This window comes from Centroberyx affinis, unplaced genomic scaffold, assembly GCF_046629955.1.
Source record: "Centroberyx affinis isolate AG114_WGS23_722 - 3 ecotype Tasmania unplaced genomic scaffold, CSIRO-AGI_Caff_v1 ptg001499l_1, whole genome shotgun sequence".
Lineage (NCBI taxonomy): Eukaryota > Metazoa > Chordata > Actinopteri > Beryciformes > Berycidae > Centroberyx > Centroberyx affinis.
Window position 1 is genome coordinate 484,350 of NW_027279963.1, and position 17,875 is coordinate 502,224.

Consider the following 17,875-nt stretch of genomic DNA (forward strand, 5'->3'; position numbering starts at 1 on the left):
CAGCAAAAGCAAGGGGAGAGGAGGGGGGGGATAGAGGAAGACAGGGAGGGAGGGAGGGAAGGAGTGAGGGAGGGAGGACAGGAAAAAGCAGGAGGGGTGAGAAAGACGCGGCTTTTAACAGGTAATTCAGAAAATTCAGAAAATCCCCTGCATGCCCGGCAGACACTAATTAATCACAGCGACTACATATGCACACACACACACACACACACACACACACAGAGCTACATCGGGGCAAAAGCTCACACATTCACCACTGTGCACACACAAAACACACACACTAACGCAAAAGCACACAGACACACACACAAAACACTCAAGTAGTTAAATGTGCACACATTCACACATACAGATGCACATCCAATTACACAAACGCACACACATACACGTGCAAAAATACAAACATGGACGCACAAATGCACATTCACAATGTAAAACACACACTCACTGTGTGCGCAGAGACGCGCACACACACACACATATACACACTTCCAATAAGTGTGCGAGTTGAATTTCAGTTCTATAATATTGAGTGGGAGTGCAGTTACGTTCTCCATAATGAGGAGAAATAATAGCCGGACAAAGCTCTGCTGGCCGATAAATCTCATACACACACGCGCACACACACTGTTCTTCTGTCTCTCTCTCCCTTATCACTCCTATCGAGGACAATGACTTCTATGCATCACGGTTTCTTCATGAACGTCCATCAATACACACAAAGACTCGACACGTACATAAAGACCGACACAAAGAGCGTGCCAGCGCACTTACCCAGGATCTGTACTTCGATGTGTCTCGGCTTTTCAATAAACTTCTCAATAAACAGAGCGCCGTTCCCGAAAGCTGTCAAGGCTTCGGAGTAGGCCCGCTGGTAATTCTCCTCCAGTTCCTGACAAATAAAAAAGAAAATCCATACATGTCTGAGTTATCTCTGCTCTTCGATAGGCAGGCGGGCAACCGAGACAAAGAATTTCATTTGTACAGTTTTCAGGGAGTTTTGGTCATGGTCTAATTGCTTCAGAGTCATTTCATTTCTGCATTAGGTCCATTTGTCTACTCATCTAATATATTAGATATAACTATTTCATACAGTATTTCCCTTCCCGTCATTCACGCATGTTTTTGTTGTATCATTTTCTTCCTTGTTTTTCATTTGTTCTCAGTGTCTGTTACTCAATTTCGAATTTTCCTTTCTTTCCTTTGAAGTGAAATATTTTTTACATATGCCCTTTGGGAACAAGCAGCTCCCCATGATCTGCGAGACCGAGCTCCGAAAGGTCAAGCCTCAGCGTGTCGAGGTCATGACTCAATCTGTGTGTGTCAGTCTACGCTCTCTGCTGTCCTGCCCAGCACCGTCCGATCTCTTCTGCCGGGCCAAGCCTGAGTCACCCTCGCGCCCCCCTGTGCCTCAGGAGAGGAATGCTGCAGGACATCCTCAGCGTCCCAACCAGGTGCTGAAGGCTGTAGCCAACGTCATCTGCGTCACCCAAAGCGAGCTCCTCCGCATAGAAAGACGGGCCAATGTTTTCATCAAAGCGGCTTCTCGGAAAAAACAGCACGAGACTGGCAGCAGGAGGACAACCGGTAACTCCGGGAAGTCGCCGCGACGACCATACTTCAGCCACAAATCGAGCTGCTGTCTGAAACACTGAGACAGGTGGTCAGGCTGGAGCCGACCGTTCCCCGGGACTTTCAGATGTAGAAGCAGGCCAGCGAGAGGAAGAGAGCCAAGCAGGAGATTTGGTGCCGCCAGCAGGGACGGGCTGTAGAGGGTCGGCCGATCGGTCTCTATGGACTGTGCATGCTACTCAGACACAAGCCAGGGACTGATCCCCCCTGGCTGGGCTGCCTGGGTGAGGGTGTGTGATGCTGCAAGACCCAAAAACACTCAGTGACTCCAGTTTACATCACTCATGATGTGTCAAAGTGCATCAGAAGATATACTGTATAAGCCTGTTTTTTTTTCACCTGCACAATCTTAATTTCTCTTCTGTTTTATCATTTTATATGTGCAAATTAATAATTAAATAAGCATTCTAGCACTCCAGGTGCCTGTTACAGAGAAATAACTACCATATAATGAAATGTGCATTCATTCAACATGGAAGCCCATTGATAACAGTATTGTCTTATAACCGGTATTCAATTCGAAGTGGTGGAACTGGAATCCCAAGTTATAGACCCGGCACTGAGCATTTGAATTAACATTTTTCACATTACTGGTGTATCGCCATCTGTGTAAAAAGGGAGAAACTACTCATTGCATTCCCCTCACATCAGTTTAGCCCGACTGTCAGCTCGGGCCACTGGAGCCTTCATACGTGCCGTTCTCCCTTTCTACTCCTCTTTGGGAGAGCACATCACATCAAACTCCAAGCAAAGGCCTGGCAGTTTAATGTTGCTTTGCTTATTAGCAAACATACATATGTCGCAGAACAAGCCTTAAGATATGTTCTGAATCATTAAAGCTTGCCTGGTAAATTAAACATACAAATGACCCACCAAAGCTGCACTTATCTCAATAAAAAGTCAGCTTTCGCACCGCTCCCCGTCGCCCCCCGCGCTGCAAAGATGAGAAACTTCTTTGCACTCGCATCACATCACTTTGGTCTGCTCATCAGATGGAGCTACTGAAGCCTGTGTGACTCCACTGAATAACCAGAAATGTCAACAACAACTAATTAATTGGATTGGGGTACAACTCAGAAAAGGTCATACTTTCCAATGGATTGCTGAATAGCGTGGCTCAGTGACTACAGTGTGGCACCAGCACTGCCATTCCTTGTGTAGTTCAATGGGTAAGGGCATAGCTCTAATGGACTGGTGGACCCCCTAACACTGCCAGTGTTAGGGGGTCCATGCCCCTCTGGGCCACCCATATTAAAAGCTGTGCTCGCAACACTGCAAGACACTTTGGATGAAAGCATCCACCAAAGGACAGATGACATTACACCCCTTTATATATTGTTGATGTCCTGAAGAAAATGAGGATGTCCTACAGTTTTGTCTTCTGTATTTGACCGCTAATATTGTCCCACCCCATGTAAAAAGATTTCTCATTGTGGCCCGTGAATGAAGCCAGGCGAGGGAAATTGTGTTATTCAAAATGTAGCGGGAGGAAAAAAAGGGTCACTTTTCTCTCCGCTCCCGAAAAGGTGACTTTTAAAGAAATCCCACGACACTTGCAATATTCTAAGACGTTATTATCAAAATGTCCATGCAGGACTGAAGCGGGAGAAAAGAGGCTCCGACACACAGCGATCAGTCGGAGGCTTTGCCAGGTGACAGAGGCAATTTCAGAACACACACTGAAATGCAGGGGGTGATTGGCGGGCAGAGAGATAAGGGGCCTGGCTGTAATTTCCTAGCAATTTCACCTTCATTCAACACAAACAGAAAATTAATGAAAATGAAAACCACAATTCAAGATGCAGACACGAAGACGGCCAACAAGTCCGGTTTGTTTTCTCTTTGGCGGACAAGTGTCAGGACAGGATTTATGTTGTGAGAGCAAGCTGTTAAAATTCTGGCCATCTTTCACAGACATGTGCGTGTAGAGCAGTGGCTGACAGGCTTAAGTGTGACAACAGGGTTTTGAGGTTTTGTACAGTTAAAAACTACATCAAATCAAAAGCTGTCCCACAATTATTATGAAAATGACAATCCTTTACACCACTGACTGACTCAGGTAAGCAGAGACCAAGACTAACACCTATACAGCAAATACAGTGTGGATGGTTTTCACAGTGCGCTCTTTCCTCACCTCGTACTCCCTGACCACCCTCATGCCTCGACCTCCTCCGCCGTAGGCCGCTTTGAAGATGATGGGGAAGCCGTAGGTCTGGGCAAAGGCCTGCGCCTCGTTGAGACTGGAGATGGGCGAGTCTGTTCCTGGGACCACAGGTACACCTAGAGAGAGAGAGTGGGTTCACTGAGTGGATGCACATGGAGTGAGAAATATGATATTTTAAAAAGGGGCTACATATAGCAATTTATTTGGCATTTTCGACAGCTCTAAGTAAAGATAGACAGGAAAGACTGGGAGAGAGAGGGGGGCGACATGCAACAAAAGGTCCTGGGCCAAAACCCTGACCCCAATTCCTCCAGTCGTCCCCTTTCATACCTGCGTTGATAGCCAGGGAGCGAGCCTCCACCTTGTCCCCCATCTTGCGCACTGTTTCCGGGTTCGGCCCGACGAACATCACCCCTGCGTCTGTGCAGGCCTGGGCGAAGTCTGAGCGCTCGGAGAGGAAACCGTAGCCTGGGTGGATGGCATCCACATTGTTGTCCTAGAGAGGGAACGAGGGATGGACAGAGAAGGGAGGGGGGGGATGACAGAAAATAATTTATTCCATTGCATGACATTGGCTGATGTATTTTTGCACTTGCGAGAAGAACAATTGTCTACAAAAGGTCAAAACTTCAGCCTCCTTAGATGTAGATGTTAATTTATCAGTTTATAGTGTGACCAGTGACTTTCTCAAACACTTGTCTCATGTTTTAGCATGCAGTGGTCCGCCCACATCTTCTGTTCACACTTGAAGTTGGGCTTTAATGAAAATATCACCAGAATATGTGCTAAACATGTAATATTTGTCAGTGGAGCCAAGAGGAACGGATGTAACGCAGCTTGGCAACAGGAGCGCTGTTAAACACGGAGCCTCTGTGGGCCACAGTTAATGCTTGGCTCGCTATTACATTTGGGAGTGAGGGAGACGGAGAGTGATCACATACACACACACACACACACACACACACGCCTTACACACTGCAGACTGGACAGTGAACTGTGAGTTACATGTCAGACACACACACAGTAGGAACCGAGGGATAACGGTACATTTTGTTATCGTTCTATTTTAGTTACAGTCATCCTAATCATCATCTAGTCAATGGACACCAGTAGGAGACTAGCAGACAGACATACACACACACAAGAGTCTGAGAAGCATGCAATCACAGACACACACACACACACAGATAGCTGCCTAGCTTGACAGATAGAGCCATCTCTGGACCAGTACGTGCCATCTGCTCTTGGATACGAGGCGGGCTATAATTATGGGCTGTCCCGTTGTTAAGGGAGCTGTTACTGGCAGACCGGACCTGTGGAGACGCCCCCCCCCCCCCCACACACACACACATAAATTGTAGCATGTGCATGCACATAGGCAGGTACACCCACCCACCTACCACACGGACACGGTGAGACATGTAGATTAGATTCACACACAGGCTGGTTCAAACACCCGGGTGCACACGCAAACACACATACACACGCAAGAACACATGCACGCAAGCAAGATGGCAAGAACATACACTCACACAGACACACACACATACACATGTTCCTCAGCAGAAGGTATTGGGACAGAGACGGATGGCCACACAGTAATAGAGTGATACACAGTGCGAGAGAGAGGTAAACATACACAGAATGTGAAGGAGGGAGGAGAGAGATGGAGAAAGAGTGTGAGCAAAAGAGAGAGAAGATTCAGAGGAGACACACACACACACACACACACACACACACTCCCTCCTTGCTGGCATGGGGTGGCTGGGCTCCCAGATAGGCAGACGGATTGTGAGAAATGAGTTGGACGGCGAAGGCCCCCCAACTTGGCTGGCTGACCACATGCCCACGCAGAAAATTATAAACCAGGAGAGATTGATCAGAAAAATGATAATGAACAACTGGCAGCCTGTGCTGGAGAGATGGAGGGAAGATGGGAGGGAAAGGAGGTAACAGGAAATAAATCTGATTTAACACAGAGATAAGTCGTAACAGGCAGGAAAGGAGAGAAGGAAATAGGGAGTGATGAAGAAATGGAAGGAAAGGGAGGGAGGTATTCATTGACTATTTTAACATGCAATCAAATAATCATATTAATTTGTCTATTTCATTTCCCAACAGCAGGAACTCACCTAATCGTTTTAGAAAAACCGACCAACAGCAATCCAGTGGAAAATGCAATCCTTTTGGAAGTGCTGGATTATCCGATTGACAATCCGCTCATCCGATCCGACTGCAGTCATGTAAACCTTCAATCGGCCTTCTCATCAGAATTGGCGCATGCTCTTGCATATTATTCATTCACACACTACAAGTATATAGACAGTGATGTGGCACATTTGTGGGGAGAAAAGACTATGGAGCCACATATTAGGTTTACAAAGAATCTGTATTGAGGTTTCTCATCCGTATTAGCCTTGGGCCTTCATAGTTTTGGCAATTATCAGTCCCAAATGTGATTATTCCAATCACCAGCTATAAACATGTTGATTGCATGCTCCATTATGAATGTGAGCAGTTGGCACCGAATTGCTTTTTAGTCGGTTTAGACAGATAACCCTTTTCAAGCCTGCATGTAAACTTAGTCACTGAGGAAGGAGGGAGGGAGGGAGGGAAAGAAGGTGACAGGGAATGATGGAGCAAGGGAAGGAAGAGCTAAAGAGGGAGGGCAGGTGTGGAAGGGATGGATGGAGAGAAGAAGTTCCCCTTCTTTCCTCAATCCAAAGGGGAGAGAGGTAGGGAAAAGAGGGAGGAATGAAAATGATCGGATGGTTGGAGGTAAAAATGGAGGCGTTACAGCTTAGGGAAGGAAACAAGGAGGCTAGGGAAGATACAATCATCTAGCCAAAGGAAGGCAAGAAGTAAGGCAAGTAGGGAGGAGGTTAGGTAGGAATGAAGGAAGCAAGGGAGGAAGAGGTTGGCTATACCAAAAATCGGCATACCTTAACATGAATTAATCAGGTATTGCATGAAAAATTAAGAGGAGTAAGACTTTCCGACTTCAGCATAGTAGATGCGGGTACCAGCTAGCTCTGGTGAATATTAAAATTGCTCTCCTTGGTGTGCGGGTAGAGCTACAAGTCCACATGGCCTGTGATCGGTTCTTTGCCAATTCAGTCATCGGACTAACATATGCATTAAGCAGATGGGGAGGAAAGTAGATATTCATTAAGAGTTTACATATCTTCTGAGTCCACCAAAACGTCACCTACATATTCCCAGGGCTCGTAATTTAAATCTTCCTTATGGATTGTATTTGGTTGCGTCCGAACACACGGAGGGAGGCGGGTGTTGGAGATGTGTTGGTGTTCAGCTGGTCAGTGAGGTGTAACGGAGCTTATGACCTTCCAGACTGCTCAGTTTGTCTCCTCGCAACAGTTGTCCTTTCTTTGACTCCAAAGACAGGTGGTCGGTACAAAGCACCGTGGACAAAACAAGCTTATATCAGAGGCTTTATACTGAGGCGTGGAAACCGGCGAGACCGAGTCTTGCGGTGGATGATCGTTACCTTGGCTACTTTGATGATGTCAGGAATGTGCAGGTATGCAGCAACAGGCGGCAGGCCTTTCCCAATCAGGTAAGCCTCATCTGCCTTCTGCCTGTAAAGAAGAGTGCAGAAGATTTAATGTCAGAGGGATGGAAAGAGGCAAAGAAAACCAGGAATTAGCCTTAATTAAAGACAAAAACACACACACAGGTCTGGGACTAACTCTCCCCTACCACACAACAATTACAGTTTCAGGGCAGCACTTTCCAGCTCACCAACCCCCAGGCACCAGTGTTTAGTCAAATAAAGAACCCTATGATTATTCAAATGACTACCCTAATCAGCCTTTTTTAGTTTTTAGAGATGGAGGGAGGGACCGGTGGAAATAAAGGGAAGACGGAACGAGGGAGGATGGGCAGTAGCAGGTGGAACTGCATGCCTGTCAAGAGTTTTATTAGTCATCCAATGACATTTCAAAAATAAAAAGAGGAATTCTAACGTCCGGTGTGCTGGAAAAGCTTACGGTGAGGCAGGGTCAGGATGTTTGTGCATCTAAACAAAGCAATCTGATCACCTGCATGTTTGTAACGTGAATACAATTACACTTACCTTTCGCCTCTGAATACAGACTGCACAACAAAGAATTAGCCATTTCCAACCACTAGCAAGGCGAAAAATACTCCCAGTCCTCCTTAATTGCCGTTAGCAATCTCAAACGCCTCAGTATTTTGCAGTCGATATTAAACACCGGCAGCCGTTATGCTGCTTTACATAAGCCAGCGTGGTCTTATTCTACTCTAATCTGGTGGAGGTTTGTACCTGTGCATCTGTCCGGTGTCTTGCTCGGAGTAGACGGCCACGGTTCGAATCCCCAGCTCGGTACAGGCTCTGAACACACGGATGGCTATCTCACCTGCAAGAGAGGAGGAGGAAATACATGAGGTGTCATCTTCATCATATTCCAGTCAACTGTTGTCCTTTTGTCCATTTTTTGCTTTCATTTAATTTGTCCACCAGCCTCTATTTCTTCCCCTTCCTTCTTGAAAGTTGCCCTTTCTTACTTTCTGTTTTGTTGTCATTATTTGGATTTTTTTGCTATTTTTGAGCCACAGATTCACAGATTCTGTGTGTGTGGGTGTGTGTGTTTGTGTGTGGCGGATATCTAATATATGGTCAGTCTGTGCAGCATTGTGTAGGGAAGTGTTTGGCGTTCATCACTGTGGTACGTATATGGTTCTCACAGTTTTGGCAGAGACTGTGCAGTCTACTTTTTACATGCACTATACTGTATATGCGCGCACACACTGTGTATAATTTATGAACATGCTCTAGCTTTTCTCCTATCCTGTGGCGCTGCGTCTAAAACTAATCCCTCCGCTGAGAGAATAAAGTAAACCTTAAATATTTTATGCAATATATTAGATATGAAAACAAGGCAATTCCATCTGGTTTGCTCACTCTCACACCGTGCGAAACACCAGGAGACACCACTGCTCTGCCGATTTTTTTTTTTACTTTGGGAACACGGAGCGTAAAATATGAGCTTTAGACAAGCAAAACACTGCCTGTTATCTTCCTGTCACAAGCGTCAAATCCTTGTTTTTCAAACAACAAATGTGGAACAAAAAAACTTTAGTCACTGCAAACTAGCTAGATGTGTTGTTCTACCGTGAAGGAGAGGACAGTGTTGAAAACAGGTGAGAAGCATTAAAAAGACAGAAAAGAGAGAGAGAAATTGAGAAAAACATGAATTCAGGAGACAGAGGTCAGAGGTGGAAGAGGAAAGGAGAAAGTAAAAGAGGGCAAAGGGCAGGGAGGAGAAGATGAGACAGGCATGAAAAGACAGAAGGGAAAAACAGATGATGAAATTCAGAGAATGGGAGATATTAGTGCTTAATTTGTAAATGATGAGGTCCCGGAACAGCAAGTGGTCGGTGTTCCCGTGAGTCGGTCTGGAGTGAAAAGGTTCCGAACATATCAAGACAACAAGCGCATTGGAGGCACGGTGGTGCTCAGTGCAGCCATACAGCTTACTATAGACCTAACAGCCTAAACATTACTAAATGACCGACTATATGACCTTAGAGCTCCGACTACTGGGGAGTTATAACAATATTTGATTATTGTATAGGCTACATGATGCTCATTTTGTCCAAAACGATGGAATTTTACAAACCTGCCCTTCAAGTAGTGGACTAAAGATATACCGCGCTGTGCACAACATAAAAATGCCCGCATACTTGGCTGTGAGATATCCTAATCATACATAAACACATCAAGGATACTGCAACGGCTTCAACCATTTACCAGACAAATTCTGTCTCGAGTAGTTACGCATTAATATTCAACACAAATACTTTCATAGGATATCTATTCTGAACGTAGGAAAGAATGTCAGCGAATAATGAAATGACAGCAATAAAACGTGTCATGGTCGTGCCATGCAGCTAGAAGTCGGCCTAAAAGCAACACTCAGCTGGACCGTGCTGGTTTTGAAATGCCCACATTGATGTGGGGCTTACAGCCCTTCACTCAACCAATTATATTACCAATTATTTTTGGACACTCAACGTAACATGCCCACGTTTTTAATTGTGGGACTTACGGGTCCGCACTCCAAATAATTTCTGTTTTCATCTATCCAAATATGAATTTAGATGTTATTGTCCCAGCAGAGAACTGTAACACGTTTACAAACAAAAAAAAACATGCTTACCTTGTCTAATTTTCCAAAAATAGTCCACACAGCGGACATATGGACAGCAAATTCAACTGTCTTTTAGCCATGACGATGTTTGAAGTTTACCATAACACACTCTGCAGAGCAGCTCACTCATGTGACGTGATTACTATGCGCTTGCTGCTACTTTCTAATAGGGTAATCACCTGTCTTCATATGGAAATGAGCCAATTCAGTTTTTGCAATGGAGGGGAAAAGAAGAGTCAACTACTGGGATTATTACATGACAGACAAAAAAACTAAAAAAAAAGCAAACTTTCATGCCACCAGAGGTGCCGGGTCCACGCAAATAAGTACCGGAATGCAAATTAAGCACTGGGAGATATCAAAAGAAAACACTGAATGGAATAATAAGAAAGAATAGAAAGGCGAATGAAAAAGTGAAAAGGACAAGAAAAGCAGTCAAAAGAAACTGGAGGGGGCTTGACAAAAAAAAAGCAACTGAAGTACAGAGAGAAACAGAGTTTGGCAAGTTTAACAAAGTGACAAATAAGTCGAGAGGAGAAGAGAACAGCAGCGGAGGGAAAAAAAGGGGGAAATGAAGAGAGGGATGCGAGAAGGAGAAAAGTCGCCAGGGCAAAAAGGGAGACAGTAGCGGCTGAGAAGAAAATCACATCTGACAAGTGTTGAAAGAGACAGGGAGCACAAAGGGAGAGAGAGGAGGAGGAAGGAGACAAGAGAGGGAAGAAGAGAGGAGAAAAGAAAGGAGAGGAGGAGACAAGAGAGGAGAAGAGAGGCGAACGTAGTGAGAGAGGACAGGAGCAATGGCACAGAGGAGATGTGCTTGGTGAAGTGGAATCGGGGCTGATATGATATGATGGTCTGGCCACACACACACACACACACACACACACAGTCAAGTCTACCATGGTCTGGTGCACTCTAATGTGATGAATGTGATCCAATGCAGTGTTGATATCGCGTCATGCCGATGTGAAGGAGAGAGATTGATGAGAAGCAATGCTGTGTGTGTGTGTGTGTGTGTGTGTGTGTGTGTGTGTGTGTGCGTGTGTGTGTGCGTGTGAGCGCACATGTGGCAGCGACCACAATCTATTTGAATTAAACTGATGGATTAAAGGATTCTAATAAGGCATTTAAAATGTGCACACAGGCACGCATGTAATGGGGAGTCCTTAAAAGCAACTGGAATAAAACGCATGAATACATTCACTTGCCACTCAAATCCCACACATCACCTCACAGAGTCACTCTAATTACACACTGAAGCCCTCTCTGGACAGCGCTGCCATTAGCAGTAGGAGGTCCAGTGATTATAAGTATTACCAGAGCGCATCAATGATGTTTATCCTGCGTGGAACGACCACGGTGTCGACTGCCTAGTGTTTAAAAAATACTCCAGCCTCGTCTATAATTATATTTCCATCCAGACCGCAATCGGGAGAGGAGAGGACAGTGCTACGACCATCTGAAAATAAACTTCCATGTTCGGGCGCATAAAGCTCTTTTATTGGATTTCTGTTCAAATTTATGTTTCGGCTTCACGGCCATCATCAGACTTCATTCATTCTTCATCCGGACTGCAATTTCAGTAATGTAGACCTCATTTATGGTGATTACTGGCAGTTTAGGAGACAAGAAATGAATGTTTTTCACTTCTGGTTGGTTCAAATTTGTTTTGCAGAAAATAAATGCAGCGCACTTCATTGAGATTCCAGGCGACGTAGGTAGTGCCGTGCTGATTTGATTCTAGCTTTGATAATATATTTGAATGAAGAGGTGCAGATCCACCCAACATACACTGTGTGTTTAAATATCAGCATGCAGCATAGCAAACTAAACGTTGGATAGAAATGATTAAGAAGGCTGATAGTCTGTTCTTTTTGCTCAGAAATATTTTCATGTCAAATCTTTATAACATTATAAATGAGACGGCAACAAAAAAGCCAACTTCAACTCAGTTTTCTCAGTCTTAATTGCTTCATCGATACGGTCAGTATTGTCGTCTTCATCAATGGTGAATTACTATCGGACAGGACATGGGTGAGGCCTCACCTCTGTTGGCCACCATAACTTTCTTGATTGGTCGATACTCTGCGCTCTTCGGGGCAGAGTGGGCGGAGCGAGAGAGGAGACACGCCCTCCTGACGGCCAACAGGCCGAGGCCGCCACGAACCGCACGGTACCTCAACATCCTGAGAGAGAGGGAGATAAAGAGAGAGAGAGAGAGAAACTGGTTAACATACACACAAACCATACCTCTAAACTGTGATAGAGGGAGGGAGGCAGACAGGAAGAGAGCAAGATACAGATGGAAACACATGGATCAGGGAATGTGTACGTTTGAGAGATTGTTACATACACACCAACACACAGTTAATGGATGATTCTTTGTTTTGACATGATATCTGTGTCCTAAGTGTAATCTAAGAACCAGGTCAAACTGCTATGCATGGTTCAGTTCTCTAGTAACAGCCAAGACAACCCAAAAGTCAAATCAGTGAATCATTTTTGTCAAAAGCGATTGAATCTTTGCGTCATAGTTGTGTCCAACAAAACACGTCATGTCCAAAAGCTTACATATACTGCTGCATAGTTTCTTATAACCTGCATGTATCAGGAATAGAGAAAAGCTATCAACACCACTGGAGGCTGGTGATTTAAAGTTGAGCAGGACTTTATAAGGAAGAAGTTAAACAATTGGAGAGGATCACTTTCTCTGTATTCTCAATGAACCAGCCTCCTCTGATCAAAACATGACTCTCCAATGCTAACATAACTTCGGAGTTCGGCAATGATTTATTTTTATGAGCCATCATACTCAAAATGGCTCCAAGTAAGCAATATTAGCTTTAAGAATCCCATTAAAGGAAGGTGGGAGTTGGGATGTTGTCAGAAATTCAGCTGGCCAATCAGCTGCTGCTCTGCTTACTTGTAGCCAATCAGCTGTGGGCCTGTCTAATTAAAGCCAACGAGTTTCTGGTGTGCTTGGTGTGTCTCATTCCAAACTACTAAAATAAAATGAAAGCACTAATCCTTCTTTTCCTACCTGAAGAGTGACACGAACAGAATATAAAACTATAAAAATAGAAAATATGACAACCGTTAATACTACATGAAAGGAAGACACAAGTGCAGCTCTGCCTTGTCTTAAATTTTGGGCCAGCTCATCCTCATTTAGTATAAAACAAAGTGATGTTCGATTTAAGATGGTTTAAAATCATCACACCAAAAATTATGAAACATGTTACAGTTTCCCCCATGATTCCTATTCATGTAGACTTAATTTTGCCCAAACATTTTTGTCGATGTTGATCTTTAAAAGTCAAAAAAGACCTAGTGAAAGCCAGGGTGATAGACTGGCACAGACTTTGGTTCTTAACTATTAGCATTGCAATGGATGAATGGTTAGATGTCAAAGGCTGAACAACTTGCTACTCCACAAAGTCTCAAATTCACCGTCTGTGGAGCAGCTGCAGGTTTTGTTTCCTCAATGACTTTAGTTTCACTTGGTTCTTAAGCGACATTCAAGCCAAAGAACCATCCAACTATCACGTGAAAAAGAAAATTCTCCTTCCATAAACACATACACACGCAGACACACAAACAAACTAACACATACAAACAAACCATCATTTACGCCTGCTGTGCCCCCAAACACCAACATCATGGATTGATGGTTGCATTTCCACTCACTAACCCCCTGAGCGCAGACATTTACTCACATAAAGCACCCCATTACCACACACACACAAACGTTACGCACAGCCACACGTGAGTGCCACATGGCACCAGTACACAAAGACACACACACACATATAAACACATACACACAGTAAACCTCTCCAGCACCTCATCGACTACATGGTAAGTACCTCATTCACCCTGGGAGTCTGGCAGCTTTACAGATGGGAGTGTTTGGTGGTGAGCATAAGGAACCAGAAGCTTCTTCTATTCCCCAAATAGGAAGTGACACCTGACTGACAGTCCTCTGCTGCCACTCTGTGGTCAAACACCAGTAATGCAGTCAATAGAGACTCAAACTAAGGAGGAGTAGAACAGGATGTGCCACTCTTTGGGACTCCCTGGATTTGCAAATAATGGACTGCACAGACTGGAATAGACCGAACCAGATCAAGACAGTCTCAGTGTCTCAAACAGAGTAGTAGAGGATTCACTATATATAACTGACACAGGTGGCTTATTCCACACTTCAGCACTCCTTGAGAATACAATGGCAATGGGCATATCCCAACATGTCATTAAATGGACACTTTTATCCCAAAGAGCCTTACGGTACAGTGTGCATAAATCTTCAGCATGGGTGGCCCCAGTGGGAATTGAACCCAACCCTCTCCTCAAAACTGAAACCTCTCTGACTATAATACCATTCAACTTGTCACGGTAACATGACCTAGACAGGAGAACCCCTCCCTGTCTTTGGGCCAAGAGGAAGCCTCATTATGCAAAATCACTTCCTCTTTGCTGCCGTTAGTTGCCGGGTTTCCCTTAACTGAGACATTACCGCATGATACATCTCCTTGCTAAATATAGATTCAACGATAACGTACTGTAAGGAACTTCAACACAATTATATCAGTGTTTGATAAAACTGTACCTGACCTTCATGAAGGCATACAAAGCTAGACTGGACTAGTCCGCTCTGGTGACTACAGCTCATTTTACCTGTTGTGTGTGCGGTGGGTTGTCTACGTTAAAAAGGGGAACACAACATCATTTAAGAATTCCTAGATGTTAATTCCTACGCCATGGGACATCCTAATCAGTTTTTGTGAAAATGAAACAACTCTCATTCAAAGGCAGAAAAAAGAAGAACTAAGACTCCAACATGTGATAACATCTTGAATTAAGCCTGGAGCTCTGTGCACTGGGAAAGAAGATAAAGGGGGGATGTTATCTGACATTACTAGTTACAATTTCTGGTCAGAACTGATAACACAAACATATAATACATATATACATAAACTCATACAAACTCAAAAATGACTTTCTCAGGCTCTACAAAAATCAGTCTCCCATTCATTATCTACTGAGCAGTTCAGAAGTGACTGGCAACTAGGCTATCTCATTCACTTCAAACAAATTACATCACATGGGGATTATCGGTAGGGTAAATTTGAACGTGTAGAGTTCAAAAGAATGTGGAAAGACTGCTGAGGGACTGGATAACCCAGATTACATGGCATAACGCAAACATGAAAAATAGGGGAAAGGTCATTTTGTAACTGGAAAATCCTTTCTCATTCTTTCTTTTTCATTACGGACTTGGTAAATGATTGGGGCGAATGAAGAATTATGTATGAATGAGTCAAGAGTCAGTGAATGAATGGTGCTACACTGTCAGAAGACTGCATGCAGTGTACTCTCGGCTTGAAACTGTATCTCTACACAAAGGAATCAGCTTCACACTATAGAGCAGATACAGTTTCACAAGGCCTGAAACTGATAGGGAGAGAACAGTGGAGCAGAAGAGAATGGGACACATGCAGGCAGACTGGCAAAAACAGGTCAAATATTGTTTGCGTCCTGCATTAACCTCAAATCTCCAATTTTGTCTAATTACTAAACGACATTGTCTCCCATGTGTAGAAAATGTTTAATTCCCCTGGAACCAAGCCAAACCATTGGTAATTCACTGTAAAAATGTCCAAAATACATGGGAGTCAACTGGAGAGTTGACATTTTGGAAACAGGATTAACAATAAAAATTAGATACGTGGTTTCAAAAGGCCACAGTTTGCGTGGATTAAGTTAAGTACCTTAAACACGTGGTGGAGAAATAATAGGCAGCAACAGCCAGCAGCCAAATGCTGGTAAATTTTGGTTATGGCTGCTAAGTTTGCCTACTGTAGTAGATGTGGCCTTGGTCTCTCAAAACTCAGAAATCCTGTCACTACAGTATGACCAGTAGATGAAAAAATGTATTTCCTAACAGGAACGCTGATGTGAGACCAGTGTACAGTGAGGTTTCAGTGATCTCATCAGAGCCTGTATGCCAGGCCGTCACTGTAAATAAGAATTGATTCTTGGATGGAAATCCACCGAAAAAACAGAAATCACATTATTCCTATCAAGCTTGACAGTTCAATCAGTAGTTGGAGATAGGAACATTTCTCTCCCCAAGCCAGAAACCAGACAAACAAGACTCTAATCTGTGATGTCGTCAAATGATAGAGGAGCTCCTACGACAGCGACTGGACTCGGTCAAAGTTTGTCTCAATATTTACGTCTAGATGAGCTATATATTGCAATGGTGCTGTCACCTCCTAACTAGAAAATGTACCCTGAACTCCAGGAAATTACCAGAAATTATCCTATGTACTGTAACGGTTACCTTTTCCATCTTTTCCTATACATTCCCTATGGTGTTATAAATTAGTGTGACATTACAAATTAACGTGTGGGACAAACTTCTCTCTTATAAGCTTAGAGAAACAAACCAACAAACCACACACAGCAGGTGAATAACCACTGGATATTAAAGTGGGAAAAAGTCTCAATTTCTTTTTCTAACTTATCACTCTCTCCACCTCATTCATCTCTATATGCACCCATCTCGCCCCCCTTCTCTGTCTTTCATTATCTCCTCTTTTATTCCTACCTTTCTTTCTTTCCTAAGTTTTGTTCAACAATTCAAACAATTCAACAGTTGACATAGTAGATTAATACCCTCTTCATTCCTTTCTCCTCTCCAAGTCCTGCCTTTGCCAGCAGTGTCACTCACATTGCCAAAATGCAGTGAGGCAAACTCAAGGATACCTCATGGTATGTAAGGAATGTCAGATGTTAGGGACAGTTTGTGTAGCAGTACTGCTTGAGGGCAATTTTGGTTTTGGCTCAAGCACACTGTCATGTTGCTGGTTTGGCTCCAGGTTGGGTTCTTGTGAATGCTGCAGTGATCAAACTGTTCTTTGTTGATCATGATGAAAATGGTAATTCTAATGTGGAATATACTTGGTTATGTAAAAAATCATGAGTTTCCCATTGTCCAGCACAGGATAGGAAATTACCACTAGCCAAAACATGCTCAATTGTGACTGTTTGTCATGTGGGGACTCACAAGACGAACCCTTGGACCATTTTGGGTCCCGACTCATAGTTTAACAAACACTGATGGCCTACAGAGTTTGGAATGAAGAAACAGTGTGTCTGCAGGACGGTGAATTAAGGCTGGGATACACCAGGCAACCTTTATGTACAACATGACAGGACAACATAAATCCCACCAAGATTTGAAATGAGACATAGGGGAAAAATATCCTGTCTGGGCAACAAGCCATGTCTGACAGTTCTGACACATTTTTTGTTGCCGACTCATGCACAGTGTAATATGGAGAGGAAGATGATGCAACACAACAGACTGCCAGCTTTTGATTATGGATTTTTAAACCATGTTCAAACAATGACAGCAACACAAAAGACCAATTTTAGCTCTCTGTCAGTTCTTAGGTGTAAACAAACTTTAGCTCACTGTCCCAAATCTTAGTTTAAAACAAGACCAACTTCAGCTCACACTTGAAGAAGTTTACTTCACTGTCCAAACAGTTCGGCTTTTGACTGCACATGATTCTGATCAGTTGCTGGAGGTATGATAACACAACAGAATGATATATTTCTTTAAAAGTGAGAATACTCTAAAATGTAACTTGCATTCCAAGCAGCTGCAATTCATACCAAGAGGGAATCATAACATATATCATGATACACACAGGCAATTATTCATAATATAATTAAAATAATTCAAATACAGAATGCAGAAGGCATGGCATGTCATCACTCTATACTAAAAGATAGTAGTGATAGTAGTTACTAACTGTCATCAATATCCAGTATTGATTATTGGTTTAGAATGACTGCAACACTACTGGACAGC

General features: G+C 43.6%; 1 protein-coding gene across 1 annotated transcript in view; it reads right to left on the minus strand.

Moving 5' to 3' along the window:
• LOC139650512 (pyruvate carboxylase, mitochondrial-like) overlaps window positions 1–12,175 on the minus strand; it is a 269,814-nt gene extending 257,639 nt beyond the window's left edge. Inside the window, exons 1-6 of the mRNA XM_071527203.1 lie at window positions 12,037–12,175; window positions 8,103–8,196; window positions 7,305–7,395; window positions 4,127–4,292; window positions 3,767–3,912; window positions 775–892 (exon numbers count right to left, since the gene is read on the minus strand). Of these exons, the coding sequence (XP_071383304.1) occupies window positions 775–892; window positions 3,767–3,912; window positions 4,127–4,292; window positions 7,305–7,395; window positions 8,103–8,196; window positions 12,037–12,175 (754 nt within the window). The remainder of the gene's footprint in view (window positions 1–774; window positions 893–3,766; window positions 3,913–4,126; window positions 4,293–7,304; window positions 7,396–8,102; window positions 8,197–12,036) is intronic.
• Window positions 12,176–17,875: the final 5,700 nt, after the last annotated feature.